Source organism: Manis pentadactyla, chromosome 7, assembly GCF_030020395.1.
Source record: "Manis pentadactyla isolate mManPen7 chromosome 7, mManPen7.hap1, whole genome shotgun sequence".
NCBI classification, from domain to species: Eukaryota; Metazoa; Chordata; class Mammalia; order Pholidota; family Manidae; genus Manis; species Manis pentadactyla.
This window is the reverse complement of record NC_080025.1, coordinates 120,237,873-120,263,373: the sequence shown is the minus strand read 5'-3', so window position 1 is coordinate 120,263,373 and position 25,501 is coordinate 120,237,873. Positions and strand designations below refer to the sequence as shown.

Here is a 25,501-nt window from a genome sequence, read left to right as displayed (position 1 = left end):
GTTTCTGATTGCCAATCCTGTTGTCACTGGGCATTTACCAAATGTCTCTAATAGATGCTTCTCACCCTTTGAAATCTAGCACATTTCCATTGTTGTAAATTTCCTTTTTTTTATAACCAGCCCAATCTACTGGACTACAAACAACTTGTTAATATGAACCATTCACCTTACCTACTGCTTTAATAAATGTTCATTAAATTGCCTAATATACAGGACATTAGAACAGTGTGAGTCGGGGAGGCCAGCATATCAGATGGAGGATAATGCCTGAAAGGCAGTGAGAGAGAGATTTTAAAGGAGGAATCTGCCTCTTAGATGTTTAGACTGCAAAGCTAATGACTTGCTAAAGTGGGGGGAACTCAGGCAAAATATGACATGATGTTAGATCTTTGGCAAATATTTGCAGGGCAACTCTCATGGTTTCTTCCTCTGTGCCCTTTAGCTTTTCAGCCTAATTAAAACAAACTTTAGGTGGCTCCTTACTTTTATTTTGGATGTAAATATTTAAACAAGCCCAATGCATTCAAACCAACTTGCCCATTTCCTTGTATTCAAAGTATTGTTTCACTTTTAAGACCTAGCCAGATTAGCAGGAAGAATATTTTTTTTAGACAACTAGTATCTCTGAGAGCTGCCATATCTCTTAAATGATTACTAAAAAACAGCTAGCAACAGGGCTATGGTGCTCCTCCAGCAGAAGTCAAAATGCCATTATTCATCAGGCCGACCAAGAAAAAATGAGACCCTCAAAACAGATCTTTATAACCAACTTGCCCTGCCATCTTACCCCCTCCAAGAAAATGCAACTCAGAGGCCACCATAGGAAACATTTCTGGTAACATTGGTTATGAATTTGACCCTTCTATTGAATTCTAGGTGCAAGTTGTTAAAAAACCCTAATGTAAGTTTCCTGAATAAATTACAGGACATCCAATTAAATTTAGATTTCAGAAAAACAACAAAATAATATTGCAGTGTAAGTATGTCCCATGCAATATTGAGGATATATATCTACTAAGCTGTTATTCATTGTTTATCTTAAACTCAAATTTAAAAGGGCATCCTGTAATCTTATTTGCTGAATCTGGCAACTCTGCTGTAACTAGATTTGTTCTTAATAAATGTGAAACTGTCGTAGAACAGAAACTTTTATGTATTTATATGAGGAGATTAAGAATAATTAAATTCTAATTATATTGGGAAAACAAGGCAAAAATGACTTGGGAAAATAAACTTGAAAATGCCATGTCGTTCAAAGTAATTTCAGTAGCAGAAATTCCTTCACTCTTTAAAAGACAAATTGAAGCTAAATGGAAATTGCTTTTAGGCTGTAGATGGGTATGTCCCAAGGCTTTTAGCTGTAGACTAAATGAAATTCATTTGTTACTGCAATTCTACCTTACTATTAACATAGGCATTAGGAAAGCAGTGCCAGCTCAGGGGGAATGTAAACAGATTGAACAGACGTGTTTACAATATCGACAACAGCTGAATGTCACCATCAGGAGATGTCATTTGTCAGAGTGTGATGCTAATAATATATGCTTGACTGCCAGCAAACCACATGTAGTCAAGTGTTGGTCAGAAATGAAATTGGAGGCACCTTATGTGTTAAGCAGTACCTTGTGTTTACCAGGGAAGGTTTTCTTTTTTTGTTTCAGTATTATTATTCCAGAGAATTTTCATATGGCTAGTGATTGTATGGAAGCACTTTTAAAGCTTTCTTAAAATAAGCAGTGATTGGACCAAATTTGAAATGACTCTCTTAATGGAAATCAAGTAAATTGTTAATGACCATGGAGAAATGAGCCATTCTCAGCTTTTTATTTGAAATCATAATGCAAAACTGTAATATCTTCAAAGAGTAATTTTCTGCAGTCTCTGTTTAAGGCTTTCTGTTAAGTAGTTATACATTTTATATTTATATAGCTAGTCCTAAGCCATTAAGTTAAAATTAAACTAAGTTAAATATGTTTATATTTTGTTTGTAATTTTGGTTGAGAACCTAGCATCTTTATTTCTGAATCAAGGTCCATTCACGGACTGCATGTTTAGCATCTGTCCAGTGTTTTACCCTGTTTCTGCAGTAAATACTTATAGCAGCTTTAGATGGTCAGACTTATTTTACAGTTGAGGAAGAGTAGAATGCCCAAAGATACACAGCTGCTAGCTGCTATCATTAGCATTCAAATACAGTCCATGCATGTTACTCCAGCACACTGCTATACATTTAATTAATACTGGCATTATTTCTGTAAGACAAATATGCTTCATTTATAATTCCGTTGAACCTTTAAAAGTATAATCATCTGATATCCTTATTATAAAAATAACCCTAAAAATTATACCATAATTCTCTCTTATTCTGTCAAAGATTTAAATGGTTTCTCCTTTCTCCTTTCTTCCCTTCTCATTCTCCTTTTCTTTCCTTTTTCCCTCCTTAAACATATATCAAGTACCCAATCTGTGACAGACACTTAACATACAAAGATGGGCAGGGAGAGTACAAAAACAAATGACATAGCAAAACCCAGTATTCAATTTATAAATAAATTATTATGGGAATTAGAATAGGGAGCAATTGAAGACTTCTGGCAGGTTTTGCAGGAAAATCTTTATCTGAGCTGTGTATGGAAGTGTGGAAGTGTTTTTTGGTGGAGAAGGGAAGGGGCTTTAGAGCAGCATGAAGAATGTGTGCACAGACACTTGGGGTGAAGGAACACAGCAAGTTTAGGCAAAGCGGAAATTCGTTGTGGTTCTGGTGTCAGTGCAGAGTTGTAGGAGAGAGTCTAACGTTATCTCTTGGGCTATGGAGAGCCCATGGAGGGCATTTCCAATGCTACAGAAATGCCATTGGCAATGGCACACGCTATAGAAAAGCTCGTTTGCTGTGAATGCTGGTTACCAGTTCAGCACAAGCTACCTTGAGGCGAACTCAGCAATTGTGAAGTGTTTTTGCTTTCACATCTGCTTGTCAGTTTATTGGCTTCCTCTGGCAAATGTAAAGCAGTAGACATTCATATAAAATCATATAGCTATGTAGATGACTCAGGAAACAGTTTTTCCTAAATGTTTAGAGTTAAGCATTTTAAGCGTTGTTATGTCTTGTTTCCTTATATATATAGTTTTTAGGGCCGGAGGCACTGGGAAGCCCTGTCCATGGTTACACAAATCATCTTCAGAAACCATGGTTGGGGTCTGAACTAAGACTTTGGGGACTGGATGGGAGGTGGCTGAATTTCAGTAGACCTTGCTGAGATGAAATTATGGAGAAAGAATTATACCACAGTAATGTTTGTATTACTTGACATCAGGAAATGAGGTATTATTCAATGTTATGCATTTTCATATGATAGAAACATGTCCCTTCAATACATTCATTATATTTTGGCATGTTAACTAGAATTCTTTAAAAGCTATAGTTGTTAAATTTAGTTGTTAAACTCAAAAAACTCTCCAGCAGAGGAAACTGAAGAAGATTTAGGCATTTCTGGACCTAGAGACTCCGTTTGGACATCTTGTTTTTGTGTGCATGGAAGCCCAGGACACAGTTTTGTAACCTCTTCCATTTCCTAAGTGATGGTGTTTGACTGCCTCTAACTATGCCCCAGAAAAGCACATTAAGTAGATGTCTTTGAAAGTAAATGTTGTGTCCAAGACTGGGACCCAGGACAATTGTGTGATATTCATGCCCTTCGTGTTGGGTCTTGGTGACAGGGTTTTGATGCTCATTGGACTTTGGCTTAACTTAGGGTTTGAAGGATGAATGGTTCAAGTTTTTGTATTTCTGCCCTTTGCATGCTTTAGGTGTACTCTGGCATGGTAAGCATTTTAAGCGTTGTTATGTCTTGTTTCCTTATATATACATTTGAGATAGCTTTGGTTAAATATAAGCCATGTAAATCTATATATATTGATTGGGTGAATGCCCTTTGTACAGAGTTCAAAGCCAGATTTTTCTCTGTCAGCACACGCTATAGAAAAGCTCATTTGCTGTGAATGCTGGTTACCAGTTCAGCACAAGCTACCTTGAGGCTAACTCAGCAACTGTGAAGTGTTTTTGCTTTCACATCTGCTTGTCAATTTATTGACTTCCTCTGGCAAATGTAAAGCAGTAAACATTCATATAAAATCTTATAGCTATGTAGATGACTCAGGAAACAGTTTTTCTTAAATGTTCAGAGTTAAAACAAAGGGGCAAATGACACATATAAAAGATGAGCATACTGTCCTTTAAACGAAGGAGGCAAGTTGCTGTCAGGTAAGCTTTTTAGAAGAATGATGCTTCATACTTACTTTATATGCAGTGTCTAATGAAATTGATGACTAAATAACAGCTTATTAATTAAAGTTGTTTCATGAAATTTCATAAATTTAAAAAACTTCCTTTTTCAGAATTGTGATCTATATATGTTTCTCTTTCTTCATATAAAGGGTGATAACAGGCCCTTATTATGTGCTCAGATAAAGATAAATGTTCTCACATGACAGAAATAGTAATTTAAATTTTATTTAGAATGTGCAAATCCAGTAGTTGTCTCACTTAGCATTCCTGTAAAGCAGTACATTTGGTTACTCTAAAATAAGTGGCTATCCTTGAATTTTCTTTAGGTTACCATTTTTCAGTTTTAAAACTGTAAAATTTGTAAACTAAATTTCCTCACAGTGATCACAACCATGAAGACATTTCTAAAACACTGTCTTTAAGAAGATCGGCATTTTATTAGATGATCTTTGCCAATGTAAGGGTGTTTCTAATTGCATAAACATATGAATTTTTCAGTATCTCTTTTAGGAAACACACATTAAAAATATTTTAAAATTTCAAGTTCTGTGCAGGGTTTGCATAGCTGAATTGAAGACATGGACTGGTAACTGTTAGTGAGACCGTAAGAGGTTTGCCTTTTAGAATTAAAGGATTTTAATTCTAACAGTTTTTCCTTTGCGTTATTAAAGATACTTTAAAATAACTCTAAGGAACAATAGCCTTGTTTTACTGAGAACATTGTATAAAGGAACATGAAGACGTGTTGGACCTGAGATCTAATGGTAGAGGGCAAAGTGTGGGTGGTTGGTAAATGCTGGGCAGAGGTAAGCTGTGGTTTACGGAAGGGCCCTTTCTCCCAGAGCACAGTATTTTGAGGAACTGAAAAGCTAGTGGAGAGATAAGACTTGGATGCTCACAGTGTGTTTGGAGAAGGGCATGTATAGGTCACATGGCAAATGTGTGCCACCTATGTGGGAGCTAGGGCTGTGTTGAGCTAGGGCCCAAATATGGGGACTCATGAATGGCACGCATACATACTCTGTGTTTGAAGTTTTGTGAGCCTGAGAATGATGTGGTCAGATCTATCTTTTGCTACATCATCCAGGTAGCAGTGTCTGTTCTTGTTTGCTTCCAGACCTTTTGCTCATTTACCTGGGACAGAAGAGCAAGCTGGTCTTGCCACTCTGGGGTGAGGGGGTTTCACATTTATAGAAGTTTTTTTAATGATAGAAGAGAGCATTGAAGGCATACATTTTTCCTCTAACAATCTGCCTTTGCTGATGAAGGAATAAAGGTATTCAGGTAGGGAAGTCTAGTTAATGATTTAGAATTTTGTCTAAATGTATATTTTAAACAAAATTCTACTAATCTGTATGTGTTTATTATTTTGTTCAGGTTTCATAGCAAAAATAGCTATCAAGTTGAATAGGCACCAGGAAACTGGTTGCTGGGCTAAGGTGCCCTGAGAGTGAGACAAGCCAGGTTCAAGGACTCTTGTGGAAAAGTTAGAACAGTAGTCCTTTGGAATGCTGCAGCAATTTTCCAGCCTCAGGGAAATAAAGTTCCATAAACAATTGACTAGTACCAGAGGATTGTTGTAGAACTGCTTGACTCATTTGAGACCAAGCTTTTCAAGCATGTTAGAAGCATTTACTTACAGATAATGGGCATGCTCCCCTCAGATCATCATCAATCTGTTCCTAAAAGCAGGCCTTCAGTGTCTCCACTTTTCAACACTGGTATAGCTCAAATATTCGTTGTAACAAAAGTGAATATCTTTCCATCAATCTGTAACTCATGCTATTTAATTCAAACTGTTCCTTCTATCAGTTAGACTGAATCTTAGGATGTTTATGCAACTTTGGTAAGAATTTAATGGCTTTATCATTATTTACACATGGTCTTCTTTCCCCGAACATTAAGCATGACTGTGAATTGGGTTATGTTCATATACTTTCTTCTTTTAAGGAAGAAAATATATTTTTTGGTTTAGGAAGAAAGTGTTTTTGCTTGAACAGATTTATCAAAGAAAAAAAAAGAAGAACAAAAAAGAATCAACTTCTCCACTTTCATTAGATATGTGGGTGTATGGATTTGAAAAATTTGAAGGAAACATTTTTCTTTAATACTCTTTAACAAATAGGGTTTGCAGTTATTCTGGGGAATATGTGAGAATAAGTTAATGTGCATAGCTTGTCTGAAAATAAAGGGAAAATAATTAAAAGACTGTGATTTAGAAGAAGATATTTTCACGCAAAGTTATAGAAAAGTATAAATTCTCTTTTTGCTTAAAAAATCATCTTTAGCAATTTCCTATTTCCTAAACTGCTGTCTTGCAAAAGGTGCTGTCATAAAGTGCCTATGATAATGAACTCATTCCACTTTTGTGTTTGGGAGGGATCTGGCCACATTTGGTTGGGTCTGAGAGGCATGATCTGGATCCGCCATTGAGTCTGTTGTTCTTTTGGCCTTGTTGGGTAGGAAATTTCTAAGGTTCCTTCCTATTTGCTCTAATGCCCAGTCTCTGGTGATGGGGACCCCTGTCTTGAATTCTGAGGGATGGTCCAATAATATGTAGCGGTATTCTCTTCAGAGACCAGTAACACCCTTTAACTCTCTCCAAACAGGGCTGAGCATGCAGACTTTAGCTGACGTAGCTTACAAAGCAACAGAAACTGTATACGTGGTGACCTGTCTACATGTCCAGCTACTTTATTGCCTTACCTTTAATGCTTTAACTCTCATGACATAGGTCTCTGACCCTGGGAACTCATAGCCCTTGACTTAAGTCCCTCGATCTTGGCATAACACATTTTTCTGTCTAATAGTTTGAACAATGTATGAAACAAACACCTACTAATTTGAATGTCACCAACATCTTTTTTAAAGGAATCAACTCAGTGATTACTGGGGTAAATAAAATTGAAAAGGGGAGTGAATTAAGATCCATTATTAGAAATAGTCCTCTATATTTCCTCAAATAAGAAAGAAAAAAGGGCCACAGCATGCCTATACTTTCTTATCTTAGCTAGAGTTTCTGCAGGGGCTCAGGCATGGCAAGACTTTGTTTCTTCAAAAACTGGTTTCTAGTTCTAGCTTTTTCCTAAATTAGACTGACCTCATTCCATGTATGATTCTTAAAAGAAAAAATATTTAATATTGCCTTTTCTTTGAAAGAACTGTAGAGAAACATAGAACATGGTGAATAATTGGCCTTTAGAAAGTACCAGGCTTGTGTCTACTATGACATCATTTTGAGGGAAGGCTGAACCAGATGCTTTGTGTGGATGAGTGTTTTAAGCAGCAGGCCCTCTTGGATTGTTAGAAGTTCAGTCCCAGTGGATTCTTAACAGAACGTCGGTTGTTCCATTATCTTGTACAAATATTTGGCACTGGAATTCTCTTATTTACTAACTATAAGTAATATTATATTTTTAAACCTCCAATCACTGGGGAAGGAAAAATAAACAACTGACATAGAGATACTTAGCACTGAAAGCTTGCAGAGTTTAGTATTTGACAGGGTAGAGACTGGAGTTTATCATTTATCATTTAGTGAATGCAGGCCTTTAATCACACTTTTTGTTTATTAAAAGTGTCGGTTATGTAGCATGTAGATAGGAGTCAAAAGGCACTGTGACTTTAGAACATTAAGATGTCCAGTAGGGTATGTTATATTTTGAAATAGTTTTTATTTGGAGGGAGGTGAGCCTCAGGTTGTATTAATTATCCAGAATAAGCAAAGCTGACTTTTCTCATTTCAAATTGTGTAAAATGTTGCTTGTGAAAAATCAATCTCAGTTTTTAGTTATAAATTAAGAGATTAGCAGATTTGTGTTTATAATTTTTACTTTTCCCTCAGTGAAATACATTCTTACTGAGGGATTCTATAATACTTGGCTGACTATCTGCTTGCTTACACAGAACAGCTTATGTAAAAGTGCTCAAGAAAACATTACAATTTATTTTAATGTAAAAATTCTTTTCCAGTTGGCATTTATATAGAAAAGTAGTTTGGAAAATAACTTCCTGGTAGGTTGTGATAGGTTGGATACAAGGTTTTTTGTTTCCTTTAAATAGTGTATATCTCAGAGTCCTCTCTATAACGCTGGATACAATGAGAATAAGTTTTATGTGAATAGGATTTACTTCCTATAAACACTCTTTGTAATCAAAAGTTATTTTTTACCTCTATCTCTCAACTGTTTATAAACTTTAATGCTTTCCAAAATGTAAACACTCAGTAAATTGATTGGCTTTGTTAGGATAGATTTGCTTTTCTCTATCTTTATCAGATTGATAAAAAAGTTAAAAATGAAAATTGAAAAATAAATCTATTTTCCCAAAAGCAAAAATTATTTGATATTTTATACAAAAGCAAGTACTGCTTTTTATAAATTGTGTTAATATACATTATTAACAGTAAAGATGAAAACAAAATAAATCACTTGTTTATTAGCACTTTTATAAAAGTTCAATTTAATGATCTGTTTAATGCTCAGTGTCTACATGGCACCAGATATCATTATAAAAATTGTATTAGTTTCATTATAAAAACTGACTTGCCCACTATTAAGTGGTCGAAGTAGAATCTGAATCCAGGGTGTGAGGTCCAAAACCTGTTCTCTGAGGAATTTAGTGCCTCTCAATCACAGAGGAATGTGCCAACTCCATGTTCTTTTTTCAAAAAAACAGAGATAATGATGTTTTTGTAATATTTATTGAGTGGTAAATTATATAATGTATGTACATCTCTGGCAAAATAAATGACTTGTTCATGCACATGTGTGTGTATGCACTCACACACTTGCATATACACACATATAAAAGTATGCTTGTTTTTTACATACTCGCTATATACTTGTAATTTTATATACACACAATATTTGATTATATAGACAAACATATATATCTCTTGAGCAAATAAACCAAATCAAGGCCTTCCTTCTGGAATGAAATTGCCCATGATATAGAGTTCTAGGCTTTAAAATTTTGTGACTGAAATTATTCTGGAAAATAATCTAACTCACTGATTTGAGCAGTTTTAATGAAAATATTGCAGGAGCATTCCAAATTGCCAAATAGGGTCTAGTGAAAGAGACCTCTTGGTGGGGTCTATAAACCCTTGTAAGCACACACTTTTGCATTTTGTTATAGCATCACTATTTTGAGCTCCTGAAGGTACATTAAGCAGAAGGATGACACCATCTGAGCATTATTTCCAGTTGCTACTGACCCTCTTCCATCTCAATTACCATGAAGTATAACTGAGCTACTTTTAATTTTCATCCCTTTTGAATAACTTTTTTTATGTAAACATACCTAAGTTGCTTCTTCTTTGAACCCTTTTCTCTTTGGCGAAAAGGCTTCAGGGGAGGCTACTGTTTGTTTTCATTTTGTTTTTACTTTTATCGGAGAGCTTCATATACCTATTTACAGAGCAAATTTAATTCTTAAATGCTTATTATGAAAAATACTAGTCTTCCAGGCTGACAACTTTCCATTCCTAAAAGGCAGCTGCTTTCAATTTTATTTCAGCATATGCCCTTGGAATTTACTTCCACATCTCTAAATCTCATACTTATGTAACTTTTCTCATTCTTTTAGATTTTAGTTTTAAGCACTATCCGTTGATTTCTTATGGAAGATGAGAAACCAGCACCCTTTCCTGCCCTCATGCCTCCCCTGATTCCCACCCCCATGTATAGTTCCTATCACACCTCAACTTCGACATATCATAATTTAGGTTTGATCAGTGTTTACCTGATTATGACTATGTAAATGTGCTTCACAGCTGGGCCACAGAAAGTACAAGGTTTAGTTTTTCTTTCTGGAATAATACTTTGTTTTTCTTGGAATTAATAATTCTCTTTGTTTTCTATGTATTTCAGTCTAATTCAGCACTAAACTCCCTCTGCTCTAAATGTTCTCTTTATATATTCAAATATTTCGTGCATTCTACCAATGATATTTTTTTAAAGGAAATCTTTCAGAACATTCTAGACCTGCTCCAGTGTAGGCCTGCTGAAGCTGTTGCTGTCATGGGATATCCCTTTACTACCAGTCTGAGATTTCCTTTTCCTCTATTGTTTTGGGGCCTTTGTTTTCTGGATTCCAAGTCATTGTCCTTCTCTGTTTAGTCTTTCATTTCAGGAAGCACATCTAGTAATTTCTGGAAAAAACATACAGAGCAGACACAATTTTTAAAAGACTGTATGTGTAAAAATGGCTTTATATACCTCTACATGTTAATTTTGCTGGCTATAGAATTATAGGTTGGACATCATTTTTTCCTCAGAATTTTGAAGACATACCTCTGCTGCTCTCTAGCTTCCAGTATTCTATTGAGAAATTCAGTGCTATTTTGGTTTTATTGGAGTTTTGAACCATTGTGGGAAAGGTGTGTAAACTTGAACTTTAATTTTCTGTTTCCAGGACTGTGCTTTATCCTCTACTCTGCCTAGTGTCCCCAGACCTGAGATTCTGTTTCACTGTCTCCACAGAATAAATCCCCCCAGCTTTTCTGTTGGTGGGGGTGGGTAGTCCCCCAGCTACGTATATGGGGAGGGGGGGGCCTGAGGAGTCTAACCTCTTCCTAAACAGGTTTTCAACAAGGCGTCCTCTTTTCAGCCCCTACCTTCATCCACTTCCAGAGGCATCCAGGGCTGCCAGCGCCTGAGCATTTGGGGCCACTGTAGTGTGAATCAGGCTGTCCCTGACTCTCCGCGCTACTGGCTGAGCATTCAGCTGTTGGGCGACTGCTGAGGTATTTGCTCTCTTCTATCTTCTTTGCACATTCCAAACTCTACTTGCTGTCATCTCCTTTTCCTTTATCTCTGGGTTTGTGCTTTAAAAAAAAAAAAATCCCTTTATTGTTGTTTTAGGGAAGTTTCAGGAGAGAAAAGGGGTAGAGCATGTGTTTAATCTGCTTTCTTTAGGGGAAATCCTGGGGAGGAGAGTGTCAAAGAACTAGATCACTTTTAGAACTAAATGTTTCTTTAAGAAAGGACTTTCTTGAGATTTATACTGTTTTGTCTGTACACAGATAATGTAATGAAACAACTTTCAGTGGGGGAACTAAATCCCCTTTATTTCTATTGGGAGATACATTTACCTATTTATCACCAAGGGCTTACATAGGAAGGTGAGATGTCATGCCCTTCCTTTCCTCTTAAGATAAATCCAGCAGACAAAGGGACTAGTAACATATGCCAGCCACTCTTGCCATTTTGTGACAACCTTAGTTTAAAATAACAGACCATTATTTCAGTATTTTTGGAAAAAGAAGCCAGGTTCCCAACCTGCTCCCCCCCCCATGCCCTTCCTGTTCTAGTTTCCTAATAAAGATTTTTGAAAAATACCAGCTATATTCTTACCACACGATTTTACTAAAGATTTTACCAGATAGCCTGTGGGATTAGATGTCTTTTAGTGGGAGTGATTCTGGTAGTTTTAGGAAGAGATGAATAGTTTTAGTCGCCATCATCCTACAATCATGGTTACGTCTATTCAAAGAATACACGTTGAGTACCTGCTCTGTGCCGGGTAGTGTGATAACTGGCCATAATGGTACCTCTTGTCCTTATTGAGTTTATGTTCCAAGAGAGACTATGTATGGTTAATAATCACTACCATTTAAGGATTGCTTCCTATATGACAGCACTTTATCTGTTTGAATCCTTAACGCAGCACTGCAAGGGGGTTTTAACATTCTCATTTTACAACTGAGGAAATGAAGGCCTTTTAATTTGCCCAGGGTCATCCAGCTGGTGGGTAAAGGCATCAGAATCTGGAGCCAGGTCTATTTTATTTCAAAGCCACTGCTCTTTCCATTTGTATAATTGTTAGAAAAGAGTCCAGAAAGCAATTTCACATTCATCATGTTTTATCTAACCCGATGAGGGCACTCATTTTTTAGTAGAAAGATAATTAATTATTCTCAACTTGAGAAATTTGGTGGAAAAAGTATCACTAATTAATTGCATCATTTTTGGGTGACATGTCTTATTATGAGCTTGCCTTGCTTGATGCAAGCTTTTTATGAACAATGTTTAGGGATGAAACTTATTCTTATAACACAAATTTTAGTTTAATTACATTAGAGGAATTTAGCTATTTTAAGGAACTCAATATTGCATAATTTTTAAAACAAAATAGCTTGTCATACAAATAATTGCATTCCAATTTCCTTGTATAAACACACACTTTCCCATTCTTCCTTTGTCTAAAATGTTTAGTTGTTAGCAGGGCAGGAATGATGGGTAGAGTCTGCACATTGTTCCTTTTCTTTAGCTATGTAAATTGTCTAAATGTTTAAGGACACACTGGATTATCGTGGAATAATTCACAAAACAAAAATGACAGCAGTAAAACAGAAAGACAATATTTAAAATATAAATGAGTAAGCAGAAGTCAAAAGGAATCAAATGTTAACAAAAAAACAGGGTTCACCTTTGAGAATCTCAACATAATTTGAAATTGGTCTTTTTAGTTGGTAAACTGATCATTACCACAAACATTCCTTGGGTACCTGCTGTGTGCCAGGGACTGTCCAGTCACTGAGGATAAAATAACGTTTAAGAACAAGAGGCCTACCAGCCAGAACCAGTGGGCTAGCAGTTCCGTGAGCCCTGTGACTTGTGGGTGAGGCAGTCAACTGGTTTGAACACGAAGCCTCTGAGGCCTGATATACAGCAGACAGAGAAACACAGAAAGAAGGAGAAAAATAATGGGACAAAGAATGAGAAGAAATACTGGAAAAATGATAATGAAGAAACTGGCACTTTGCAGGCCACAAAGGCTATGTATGGGAAGAAAGGGCATGTCAATATTGGATTGTATTTCACAAACCAGTTCAGAAAAGTATTATATAATTCTTGACAAACTTAAAACTTTCTAAACCACTGTCACGTGTGTCCAACCAACCTTGATGATAACAGTGAAGAAAGCTTTATCTTTATCTTCATTATACAGATGAACAGACTGAAGCCAGGGCCGTTTAATGATTTGCCAAAGATCACAATGTGTTTCAGAGCTGGGCTTGAACATCAGTCTTCTGACTCCAAATTCAGAGCCCTTTCCACCATTCCAGGACAGCACAAGGAGAAGACAGGAATGAGTGGCTCTGCAGACTAGATTGGTACAGGCCATCTCATCAAACCATGTGCACTAGGAAAGTAAGAGGCATAACACTAGGAAAGAGACACATGCTGACACCCTGAGGGGAGATACACACGTTCCCAGTCACACTGGGGACAAGAGACGGTTTTGTACTGGAATATGACATACATGTATGCTTCAAACCATAACAAAGTTCCATGGGAGCTATTGCTTGATTCTTTGCTAGTTTTGTTCTATGGATTAACACCATGTTTTATAGATGCCTAACTCAGATCCAGCCCTTACGCTGAATAATGGCGAAATGGTTCCCTGTGTGATAATCAGTGTGAGAATAAATTTAGCTAGACTCAGAGCTTACTGGAAAAGAAAATGCAGGGGTAAATGGGGTTGATCTGTTTATGTTGGCTTAAGGATGGATTTGATATTTGAAGATTTCCTTGGAATTAGAAGACTGGATGTGTGAGGCTAATGCAATGATAACAAAGTAGAGCCACTGACTGTGAAGAGGCAGCAGCGCTTGTAAAAACAAATATTTTATTTGAATTTAATTCTAGGTTTGATTTGTTCCAAGAAAGTTTTATGCTGTTGATGAAACTTGTATTTTAAATCTGAAGGTCAAATAAATCTGTGTTCCTGAGTATAAGTGGAATAAAGACACCATTGTTTTATATGGGAGAACTTGCACCAATGAGAACGCTAGAAATCTGAAAGAGTTGATCACTTCAGTTTTCCCAGAGTTAAAAGAGTGTCCAACTCATGTGGACCGCCTCCTTCCCATGATCGGTAATCTCAGTGTTCAGTTTGTAATGAGAGATAGTTTTATACATATAATATATATGCTTTATGTATGCATTCCTGGGGATGCTTAAGTTACAGTAAAGCTAGCTCATTGTAAAGCTCACTTTAAGAAGTCAAAGGTGATGCAGGCCTCTAGTTATTGTAGTGTTGTTTGGCTCTATAGGCCTGGCAGAGTTACTCAGGCATTATATGTATTACATGCATCTGAGCATGGCCCTTGGCCCTGTGCTGGGAGCCTTTCTGTGGTGCAGCACAGACATCATAAACCGGTCAGTGACTACAAGAGGAAAGAACAAGGGATATGACTCCAGTGGAGTTCAAAAGGATATAAAATCAATCCAGAAATCTGCATGGTTATCACCAAGGCAAAGTCAGGATATCTCCTACTTTCTTTCTAGCAACAGTGCACATAATTCTCGTCCGTGTCCGTGTTTTATCTTAGCAGTATCTTGCCTTTCAGAGCTGCCTTGGCTTTCATTGTAATTACACATCAATTTTGAAAAGAATTTAGGTCAGCGATCTGAGAAAACAAGAGTATCCCATAGTATAGTTTTACTCTGGAGTCTTAATCTACCCTAGGATTTTATCTTATCAAATATAAGAAAACTGATCTTGTGTATAATTATTGAACAGTTTATCTCTTTGTAATGTAAGGTGCAAATATAGTATTGTTTATGTCTAGCGATCTCTTGAGTAAAGTATTATGAGAGAGTTTGGAGAAAGCCTGACTTGGAATACTGTGTTGATAAAATTTCTTCTAATCATCATTTCAAGGCTAAAGTCTTCAAAGGAAGGCAACACTTGGAAATGAGATCTGAGGAGATTGAAGCTGACCAGGAGAACTACATATACTGAAAATAAAACTGCTTGTAAAATGGCATCTCCTTAATGGGATGTAGGATCCCAAAAGGGGACCTTTTTTCTTTGGAACCAATTATTTTTAAGCCACAGTATTGTCTAAGAGATTATGCAGCTATATAGTCTTCATTTTTTTTATATGAGAGCAAATAGCAGTGATTTATATTTTTAAATCATAGGGGACATACATGGAAGTATGTTTTATATTTACCTTTCCTTTTTTGGCAAAAATTATGAGCAAAGAAACTCAACGTTCAAGTCCTGATGGCTCACAGTCCTTAATAAGTTCATTTTTCCCTCCCATTTCCCTGGTAGCATCCTAGTTCTGCAATCTTTAATTTAGTTGCCCTGATCACACCCTTGCTTTCCAACAGGTCATTTTGCACAAAACAGCCAGAATTCAGTTTTTATTATGCACATCAGATCATACCCCTGCTAATGGATTTCAGTTAAACCTAAAATAAAATCCAAAATCCTTTCTGTAGTCCACAAAGATCTGACTCTTTGTACCTGCCATCTGCTCACACTCTCTGTGCGCCATCCCACCCCACTCTGTGCTTCAGTTACCACTGAGTTCTTAACTAGCTCGCTCACCCTGAAAGATGACCTTGCACTTCGTATTTCCTCCTACTGAGTGGCTCTTCCACAAGTCTTATCAGCATGGCCTTCTCCTTGTCATTACTGACTCATCTAAAATATCACCAAAGCCTTTTCTGGTCAACCAGTCCAAGGCAGCTCCCAGTCTCTTACTATCATATTGCTCGGTTTTGTTTTCATTTATTCTTTTACGGGATATACATTTATTGAGTACCTACTTTGTGATGAGCAATGCAATGAAGTCCCTGCCCTTAATGAAGCTGTCATTTCAGTGAAGGGGAATAATCAATAAACATCACTATCCTGTACCGCCAGCCCGACTAGCACTATAAAGGGAGTGAAAGATTCAGGAGAGCAGTGGTGGTGTCTTGTTTATGCTGGAATTAGTGCAGGGAGCTTTCAGAGAGCCCATTCTTTCTCACACTGTTGCTATCTACTTCCGTACAGTTGCCTCCACAGCTGGGGAGGTCCCAATACAGCCCACGGCACAGGGCCCCAATGTCCTAAGCCCTCCAAAATTGACTATGCACATTCTTGAGCAAGTCACATTGTCCACTTGTTGCACTAATTTTCTCTTTGTAAAATGAGGTAGTCCTATTCATTGCACAAGGTTCTTGAGTGAGTTAATGATGAAAGTACATGGTAAACAGGGCACTATTGCCTGGCCCACTGAGGTGAGTATTGGATGTTGTACACACGTCTCTAAATGTGCTGAAATTATTCCCAGCTGCTCCCAAGGGAGCTTCTTGAATATGTGCCTCTGTTTTTCTGTCCATCAGATAAACAACAGTGAATAATATTTAGTTTGTCTCTGATGAACATATTTTACTTTGATTTTATCTTAACAGCATTAATTTTCTGTTCTTCTACAGTACTTTGGGAGTTTACTTGTCATTTTCTGTGTAGAACTGGCTTGTGGTGTTTGGACATATGAGCAGGAAATTATGGTGAGTCAAAATGGGATATAAACACAATCTGAAATAATATCCAGTTTGGCCTTTTAAATCAGATACTTCGGAGTAGCTTAGGACACAATTATTAATCTGAGTATTTATACTCTATAATAACAATGAGTAGTCCCTTTACTTCTGAAAAATAACCCTTTCTTTTCTGTGTCTAAAGCATGGCTCCAAACCATAGTTTGTAATATTGCATTTGGTGTACTTTATGTCTTTAATTCCACAGCTTGCTTAAATCTGGATATAATGGACTAAAAATAACATCTGTTTGAAAATAAGTTAACCAAATTCTGAATGATAAGAGGAAAGATTTGAGTTTGTGACAGGATTGAGAAATCTTGAAGATCTGCATGAAAAATCTATCGAATATTCACCACAGCTGTATGCTGATGTCTAGGAAGCATGCATCTCCTTTTTGCAGCAAGATGAACCACCTTCCACGTTAAGAAGTGTATTTGAAGAGTTGCAGTGTGTTTACCTCAGTCTTCTACAAATGCTTTCACAGTTTGAGAGTTGGCTATGTGAAAACAGCTCTTCAGCACTTTTTTTCCTCTCATTTTGTTGTGGAATAAATTTTATACCTATGTTCGAATGAATATAGATCACAGCTTCTCAGTCTTTAGATTTTACCAGTCATGTCTGGCTTACCACTTGTTCTTCACCTTGCTCACACTGGGCATTATTACTTAATGTTTTCTCACTTTACTGGTGAAAATTGGTGTATTTATCACTTTGAGGTCAAGCAACTTTGCATGTTTGTGATTGCTGACAGTTTACATGGTTGCAGACCAGATTTTTTGCACTGTAAGCATCATAGAGTAATTCTGTTTCAGGAGAGAGATGTTTTCCCCCATGTTGTCCTTGGACTATCTACAGCTGGAGTCATCCAGGAGGATCCTTAAAAATGCACATTATAGGGCTCTAGGCCAGATATGCTAAGTCAGAATGGCGAGAAAGGCAGAGGAAGAAGGGGTAGGGACTGGGCATTTGCATTTGAGCAAGCTCACCAGGTGAGAGTTCAACATTTTAAAATCTAAAGGCTCTTAAGAAGAGAGGGAGGTTATTCTATTTGTTTCGGATATGCTTTTTGGCAGTTGTGTAATAAAACTGAAGTTGTTTCCGATACTGATGCCATTATTAAAGATTCAGTGGTGAACCTGCTACTGTAGTAAGACTGTTCAGAATCCTCAGTGGTAATTACAGACTAGTGGGTACTCTGCATGCTCCAGTTTGCACGTGAATGGGGCTTTGGCACTGCCACACATCTGAACCCCTTGAAAACACTTAGTGTATGACAACTCTCAGTCACAAAACAGAATTTATGACAATTTTTTCTCTATTGAAAATTGAAAAATCAGGGCATGTTTCAAATAAAGTTAAGAACTTTCTTTAAAACTAAATCTCCCTTAAAATAGGGTTGCTCCTGCTGTCTTTGAAAATCACGTGATTACTTCATCCCTAGAAACTTTTTTTTATATTTAGGGGAGTAAAAAAGTAGTTGGTTCCAGGGACTCAGTTTCTGGGTCTTATTGGTAAAGAAATGGTCTCTTTTATTTTTTTTTTCTGTTTTCAAAAAATACATGCATGTGTCTTCTTGATATTCAGGCAATGAATAGTAAATCATATAATTAATTCTTTATCCCCTCACCTCAGCCTTTGATTGTGTTCTTTCATAAGTAAAAGGTCTTTAGAAATGAGTTTACTTTCTGTGGATTTTTAAAATGGTTTGTATTGTGTTTATGTCATGCTCAAATTTGATAAATCTAATTTATAACAAGTTCAGAAAGAATTTAAGGGTTTTGAAAGGAAATGGTTTGATTGTAATATAATTCTGAGAATTGAATTGAAAGGAATTTGTACTTGTTCAGAAAACTTTCTTATATCCTGTTAAGGGGCAATCTGCGAATATCTTCTCAGTAACAGTGGCATTAAATGGGTGCACACTGCGATTTCCATTGAGGGCATATATAACTGTGCTTGTGTGTATCTCTCCCATTGAGCCACCAGGATAGAGCAAGGGATGTTTAAAAGTGAAATGTGGAAAGTAATCCTTTAGAAAAAAGTTTGTCAGAATTTTTTATTGCTTTTGCACTAATAGCAGTGTAAATGAAAACTGCCATTAAGTTTATTAGCTGCCAAATTTTGCAGAACCCAACCTTTGCATAGAATGGGCTTTGTGCTCTTAACTGTTCCATGAAAGAAGCCAGTAAATGTGTTTTCCTTCATTGCCAAATCACAGTATTTTGTGCCAGAATCTCAATGATCTCCTCTGTTTTTTGCCACATTTGGTCTCAGATCAATTGTGGCCACAAGGGGGAAGCAATTTACATTTATTTTGGAAAATAAAATAAAAAGTAAGGCTAATTCTAATAACCAAATCAAGAGATTTGATGTCAGTCTGTCACCCCATTATTTCTGTTGTTTATATAGTCATCTCCTATTCATTATTCCTTTTCTAGAAAAAAAGTCAATAATATTGTTTCAGATTATATATTCCTAGAGAATTTATTTCAATTTATTTTATGCTCAAAAGGATACAAGATAATAATACAGTGAGTAACTTGAACTTTAGTTAGTTCCCTGAACTTGGTTGGACATGAAGTGTACCCAATTGGCCCATTATTTGGAGAACTAAATTATGTGCCCAAGTGTTGAGGTGTTTTTTTTGTATTATAAATTTCCAAGTCATGAAAAGAAGCAAGTTAGCAAAGGAAAAAACATGAAGACTTTTCTGTGGTCAGGAATATTTAAACTACTTTACTGATGTTAATATTTTAAATAATAAGACTTTAAAATAACCTAAATCTTGAGTTGGTGTCAAGCTTGCTTGACTAAGCCCAGTCTGTATTACTCCACAGATCAGTCTGTCTGGTTTCCCAATTGCATAATCCAAACGTGATAGCACATGTGTGATGGGACTCGTATGCCTCCGTTTCTCCTATGGCACTATAGATAAAACACAGCATGACATGCTAACTAGATTTCTGGCCAACTATGTGCTGTGTATCTGAAGTTCTGTAATGATTCAACACTCTGTTAAGAGTCATGATGCTGGTGACATGAGAATAAAAGCACAAAAAATGCTTTAATTTGAGAACTATTTTTTCCAAAATTCTAGCATGCCTCCAAAATCCAATTTTGAAAAGGTGTTGACAAACTTATTTTAGAGTGTGGCCCACATGAGCTGAACTCTTGCCCTTCTTAATTCATCTTTTATTGCAGGGCTACAATTTGCAGTCATTTCAAAGAATAGCTTCATAGCATATGAAGTCAAATCAAAGGGCATTTCTCTGCAGAGATGAATTGTTTGAGGAGCTTTTCAGGTGAATCTGTAGGATGCATAGTAAACTACTTGTTTTTTGATTTTCTTGAGCATGATAATGACATTAAATGATTTTGCATTCTTTGCTAAATATGAAGTACCTCCTCGTTTAGTACAAAAATCTACACATAGAGATGGTTCAGTAAGTATTAGTAAGCCTTAGCTTAATTTAGGCCACAAATAAAAATTTTAAATAATATTTGTCAATTGCAATGCATTCCAAGTACGTGTATGTTTATGAGTTTGCGAGTGATTGTGTTTGTGAATATGTGAATGTCTGTGTGTTTGAATGTGTGTGTTTATCTATTACAGTTGTTGATATTTTGTTTTTTTATCTCCAGGTTCCAGTACAGTGGTCAGACATGGTCACTTTGAAAGCTAGAATGACAAATTATGGCTTACCTAGATACCGTTGGCTTACTCATGCTTGGAATTTTTTTCAGAGAGAGGTAAGTGCTACAGTTTCTGAGGTAGAGAGTGTGGAATAAATGGCACACTTCCAAAACAAATGTTCCAAACATTGGTTTTGGTTATTTACTCTGTGCTAAAGAAGTGGATCTCTTGATTTAGTTACCACCAGTGTAATTCTTTATTGAGAAATACCTTAGTTACTCCATGCCCTGGTTTTCTTCCCAAGTATGCCGTTTCCCTTTCATTTCACATGGTTCACATATATTTTAGAATTTCTTAAAAGTCTTTTTACTAAAACTGTGGTGTTTTCCTCATATGAGAGTTCCTTAATAAATATCCAATTTCACTTTGAATAGATCATTTTTCATGTTTTTAGCACTATCTGTATTTCAATCATCATTTAAAAATTTTAAATAATCGTTCTCATTTGAGAATAAGAACCAGTAAATAATTAAAAGCATGAACTTTCTAGTCAGAAAGACCTTGGTTCAAATTCTGGCTTCACTGCTTACTATTACATGAGTTTCTATAATTTACTTAACTTTTGTAAGCCTCAGTTTTTTCACTTGAAACATGGTGATAATAAGTACTTAGCTCTTCAGGGTGTTGAGAAGAGTAAGTGAGAAGGTTAAGATAAATTTGATTTTATTTAGTTTATCTTTGACAATAACATTACAGAGTTTAACTATTTTAGCTTTGCTGTCCTAACTTCCATAGAGCACTACATTCAGTCTTCTCAAACAGAGTGTATATTTAGGTGTTTAAAATCTGGTGACTTGAAATTAACCATTATTATTGTTTACAACCAAGCTTTTCTCCCAAGCAGTTTCCTTGTGATTGGAGTGATGTTTCCAGAGCATTCCCAAGGGTTCCTATTTCTTTAATTTCATTCAGTGCTGGGCCATAAGGTATTTGAGAGTCAGTGTCTTAAACGACAGCTACCCAGCTCTCTGCTCAGTTACTCTGTCCACTACACAGGCAGAGGTTCAAGTCCAGGAGAGTCTCCAAATCTGGCTCTTTGTGTCACAATCGTTGAGATGGTGAAAATTATCATTGTAACACAGATTTCCTGTTTGTTTAAATGCTTCCTGACTTTGTTTGTTTGCTGTTCATTTGTACTAAAAACAACATGAAGGGAAAATAAATGAAACATTAGGGAACTTATGATAAGCTCTGTTCAGCTACTGCCCTGGGTAAAAGCTGTCCAGAGCTTATTTTCTGGGAATTTGTGATGTAGACCATGATGACCTGGGTTAAGAAAAAAAATGAGTTTTTTTCTAATGGTAGGAAGAGGGCCTCCACCTAGATGGACAATTTACAAGCATTGTGAATGAGAGCACACATATTTTTAGATTTGTTGCATGCTAACAAGTCTCCTCCATATCATAGGCCTATTTTGCCCAAAAGAAAGTGGTGAAGACCTCTGGACACCCTCAGAGAGCTTTTAAAAGCCCGTTGTATTAGCTTGTTAGAGTTGCCATCATCACAATGTGCCACAGACTGGGTGGCTCAGGCAGCAGAAGTTCACTGTCTCACAGTTCAGGAGGCCAGGAGCTGAGATCAAGGTGTGGGCGGAGTTGCTGCCTTCCAGGGCCTCTCTCCTGGGCTTGCAGATGGCTGTCTTCTCTCTATGTTGTCATGTCTTCCCCCTGGATGTGTCTGTGTTTAAATGTCTTATTATAAGGACATCAGTCATATAGGATTAGGGCCCATCCTTATGACCTTAATTTAATCACCTCTGTAAAGACCCCATCTCCAAACACAGTCACATTCTTGGGGTCAGTGTGGATTTAGGGTGAGGGAGCCACAGTTCAGCTCATAACTTCCCTCTCCCAAAATAACTTGTAGAGCTGAAAGTGGCCTTGTCAAGCCTCAGGCTTCCTGACTCCGCTGTAGCTCTGTGGACTCTTGCTTAAGCCCTTGGCACATTTATTTAATACCTTGAAACAAAAAATGAAGTTTCGCAAATGTATTTTAATATAGTGGTTGGAGTACAGGCTTCAAATAAACAGACTCTGCCACACACTGCTTTGTGGCCCCAGCAGCTTTCTTAGCCCCTCAGATCCTCACTTCTTCATGTGTGGAGTGCTGGGGGCATTTCTTGTTTGACACAGTGTTAGCAAGGGTGGCCCCATCTCACAATGCCATTTTAAAGGAGGCAGGAAAAGTACAAGGAAATGTAGATCACAGGCATGGGTGACATAACAATGGGTTGTCTTGAGGGAGTTTGCAGGAAAATTTTCAGTACAAATTCATTATCTTCTGTTGATGAAGAAAAAAACTACCTAAAAATAAAAACAACTCAGCCACTTATTAAAATAAAAGGTGTTTGGCACTGGTATGCTTAAGTTATTTGGAAAATTCATTTATGTATAGCACCTCATTTCCTGACAAAGCCAATAATAATAAATGGGCTGTTTTATTGTGGATGGAGTTGGAGTATTCTGTATTCCAAGAACTGTCCTGTCATCAACGTGGAAAAACACATGTCATTAGGGAATGAGAGAAGTGGGTTTTCTCTGACTGCAAGGATGTAAAAATACTGACTTGGAAATGTAGTTGTTTATGATTTTTAGAAACTGAAGTCTTTTTACTACATACGTTTTGATGGATACTGTAACTTACATAAAATATATAATGTCAAATTATGTTTGACCTAATTTGTGATGTTCAGGTATATTCATGGCTTTTAGAACAAGTTTGTAAAAGGAAACTACTAAAAATATTTTTTAAGTTTCTTGGAAAATCTTAGTATAACTCATAGCATCAGTAATTCATCATTTAAGTACTCTGAAGGAGATTTTTTTCTTTTAAAAAATTAGATATTTAGGTAAATGAAAAGATGTAAAATCATTTTTAGTATTTTTCTTTTCATTTTAGATGAGAAGTGCAGAATTCTCCAAAATTGATCGTAGTTGAATTTTGCAATGGTAGATTGTGATATTTTATGACACAGTGTTAATCTTGGACATAGATCTGTGTCCTTGATCAGAGAAAGTTTTTGCTAATCTTTGGTGAAATGAGACAAAAAAGAAAAAAGGCAACATAGTTTATCTTAAATCCAACTTTACTTAGACTGAAGTCACATCATTTCTTCTGAGATTGTGGTGATAGAATATGATAATTTGTTTCAAGACTCTCACTTGGTTGAATACCAATTTGTTGGCCAAAACTGTGTTTATATCTCAAACAGTTTTGGAATTTTACTGGCTAATGAATCCAAGTTGGCTAATCTTTATGATGTGGGCTTTTTTGGTCAACAAATCTTTCTACACACATTATGGAAACTTTTAATATAATACATGAATTTTGTAAGTAGTTAAATTGTTAACTAGGTAATATGCAAATAGATTGATCAACTATTCCTTAGTGGCCAAGAGGTTACATGATAAATAGAAGACTTCAGCTATTTGTTGTGTTAGTGAGTAAATTAACCCTGTGGCTATATGATCATTTGTAGAGGACCTTGCAGCTGGGGAGTGAGACTCAGTTCTGCCTGATCTGTTCTCATGTGTTACGGGCATTATTGTTCAGAACTCTTCTATTGTGGAGCCCCTTACTACATGTTTGTCTTTGATGTAGAACGTACATGTATTATTAGGTGATGAAAGAAGTGAGTTTAGCTCTGGGTACAAAAATGTAAGAAATCTAGTGTTTAATCTCTGATAAATTAAGAAAATATTTTTGTAGTTTCTGGGCCTGACCAGTTGTTCTTTTGCAGTTTAAGTGCTGTGGAGTGGTGTATTTCACCGACTGGTTGGAAATGACAGAGATGGACTGGCCCCCGGATTCCTGTTGTGTTAAGGAATTCCCAGGATGTTCCAAACAGGCCCACCAGGAAGATCTCAGTGACCTTTATCAGGAGGTAAGGCCACATGTGGTTAACTTATGAATAAAGGAATGGGCCAATGAAATTTTCCTCTTCTGTCTAAACACAAAGGCTCTTAACATTTTTCTCTGATATGTGAAGAAACAGGATAAAGCTAAAAATCAATATAACATCTGAATACTAACTACATTTTAACAAAGGGAATTGGAAAAGACTAGGGTTTAGAATTTATTGGATTGTAAACTCTTGTCTGAAGTTCCATTGCTGCCTCCTAGGGGGTCTTTTGAAAACAGGCACATGCAGAGTGCGTAACTAACTCTGGATATTTGGGAAGACAACTTTTGGAGTTCCTGAGCAGAGTATGTATTTTAGGCCTCCACGTAGACTAAAACATGTAGAGGGGAAACAATCTCACTCTCCAGAGAGAATGCTGTCCTGTGCTCTTCGGTTCCCCCTGCTGGCTAACGATCAGTGATGTCAGCTTTAGTTAGCTGATGTGATGGAGTTAGATGCTCACTGGGATGATAATCAAGTGTCTCGTACCCAAGAAAGTTGCATATTTGTGTTTCCTGGGAGAATTTACCAGAATAATCAGTTATACCTTTGTTATCAGAAGTTTTCCTATTCCTTCATATTTAGTGGTGATTTTCAAACTTCATTACCAGCAGAATCCTATTTCAAATTATAATCTATACCATCCCATACAGTATCCAGTAGCTACATGTAGCTATTTAAATTAAATTTAAATTAAATTAAATTAAAATTTCATTTCCTCAGTTGCACTAGCTGTATTTCAAGGGCTCAAAAGCTATTTGGAACTAGTGGCTCCTGTATTGGACAACACCGATCTAGGATATTTCCATCCTTACAAAAAGTTTATTTGCAGTCTTGGTCAAGAATGGAAGCTCAAAATGTAAATCAGATGGAAGGGAAGCTGCTCAGGCTGAAGAGTTGGGATCATTTCCCAGCCAAACTTCCAGTCAAGTCCCTGGGTATCACACAGCACTATGGAAAACTTCTGGCTTAACATAAAGTAACAGCACTATTCACAATATAGCACACATACACACACATATATATAGTATGGCTGTAAAGATAAAGCTTTAAGACAAAACACATTAGAATTTGTGAAACATGTATTTTTACATATTTCAAGATGGTTACCTTAAGAGGTTACATATTTTTCTCTGGAAATACTATTATTATTCAGAACATCTTTTAGGCTGCCAGAGTCAGTTTGTGGAGTTGTATAAACATCAGTTTCATTAACTTAAAGTATAAACTAACTTATTTGAAAAAGATCCTGGATTACCTACAGAAATGATCCATTCTTTTCATGT

At 36.5% G+C, this 25,501-nt stretch overlaps 1 protein-coding gene across 6 annotated transcripts in view; it reads left to right on the top strand.

The window, feature by feature from the left end:
* The window catches only part of TSPAN12 (tetraspanin 12), a 67,967-nt gene that overhangs the window by 26,192 nt on the left and 16,274 nt on the right, over positions 1-25,501 (top strand). For 5 of the 6 annotated variants that reach the window (XM_036905668.2, XM_057504703.1, XM_036905667.2 and 2 more), the window contains 3 exons: positions 16,513-16,587; positions 20,263-20,370; positions 24,054-24,197. In XM_036905668.2, coding sequence (XP_036761563.2) covers positions 16,513-16,587; positions 20,263-20,370; positions 24,054-24,197 — 327 coding nt within the window. The remainder of the gene's footprint in view (positions 1-16,512; positions 16,588-20,262; positions 20,371-24,053; positions 24,198-25,501) is intronic. The other variant, XM_036905672.2, reaches the window with a different exon arrangement.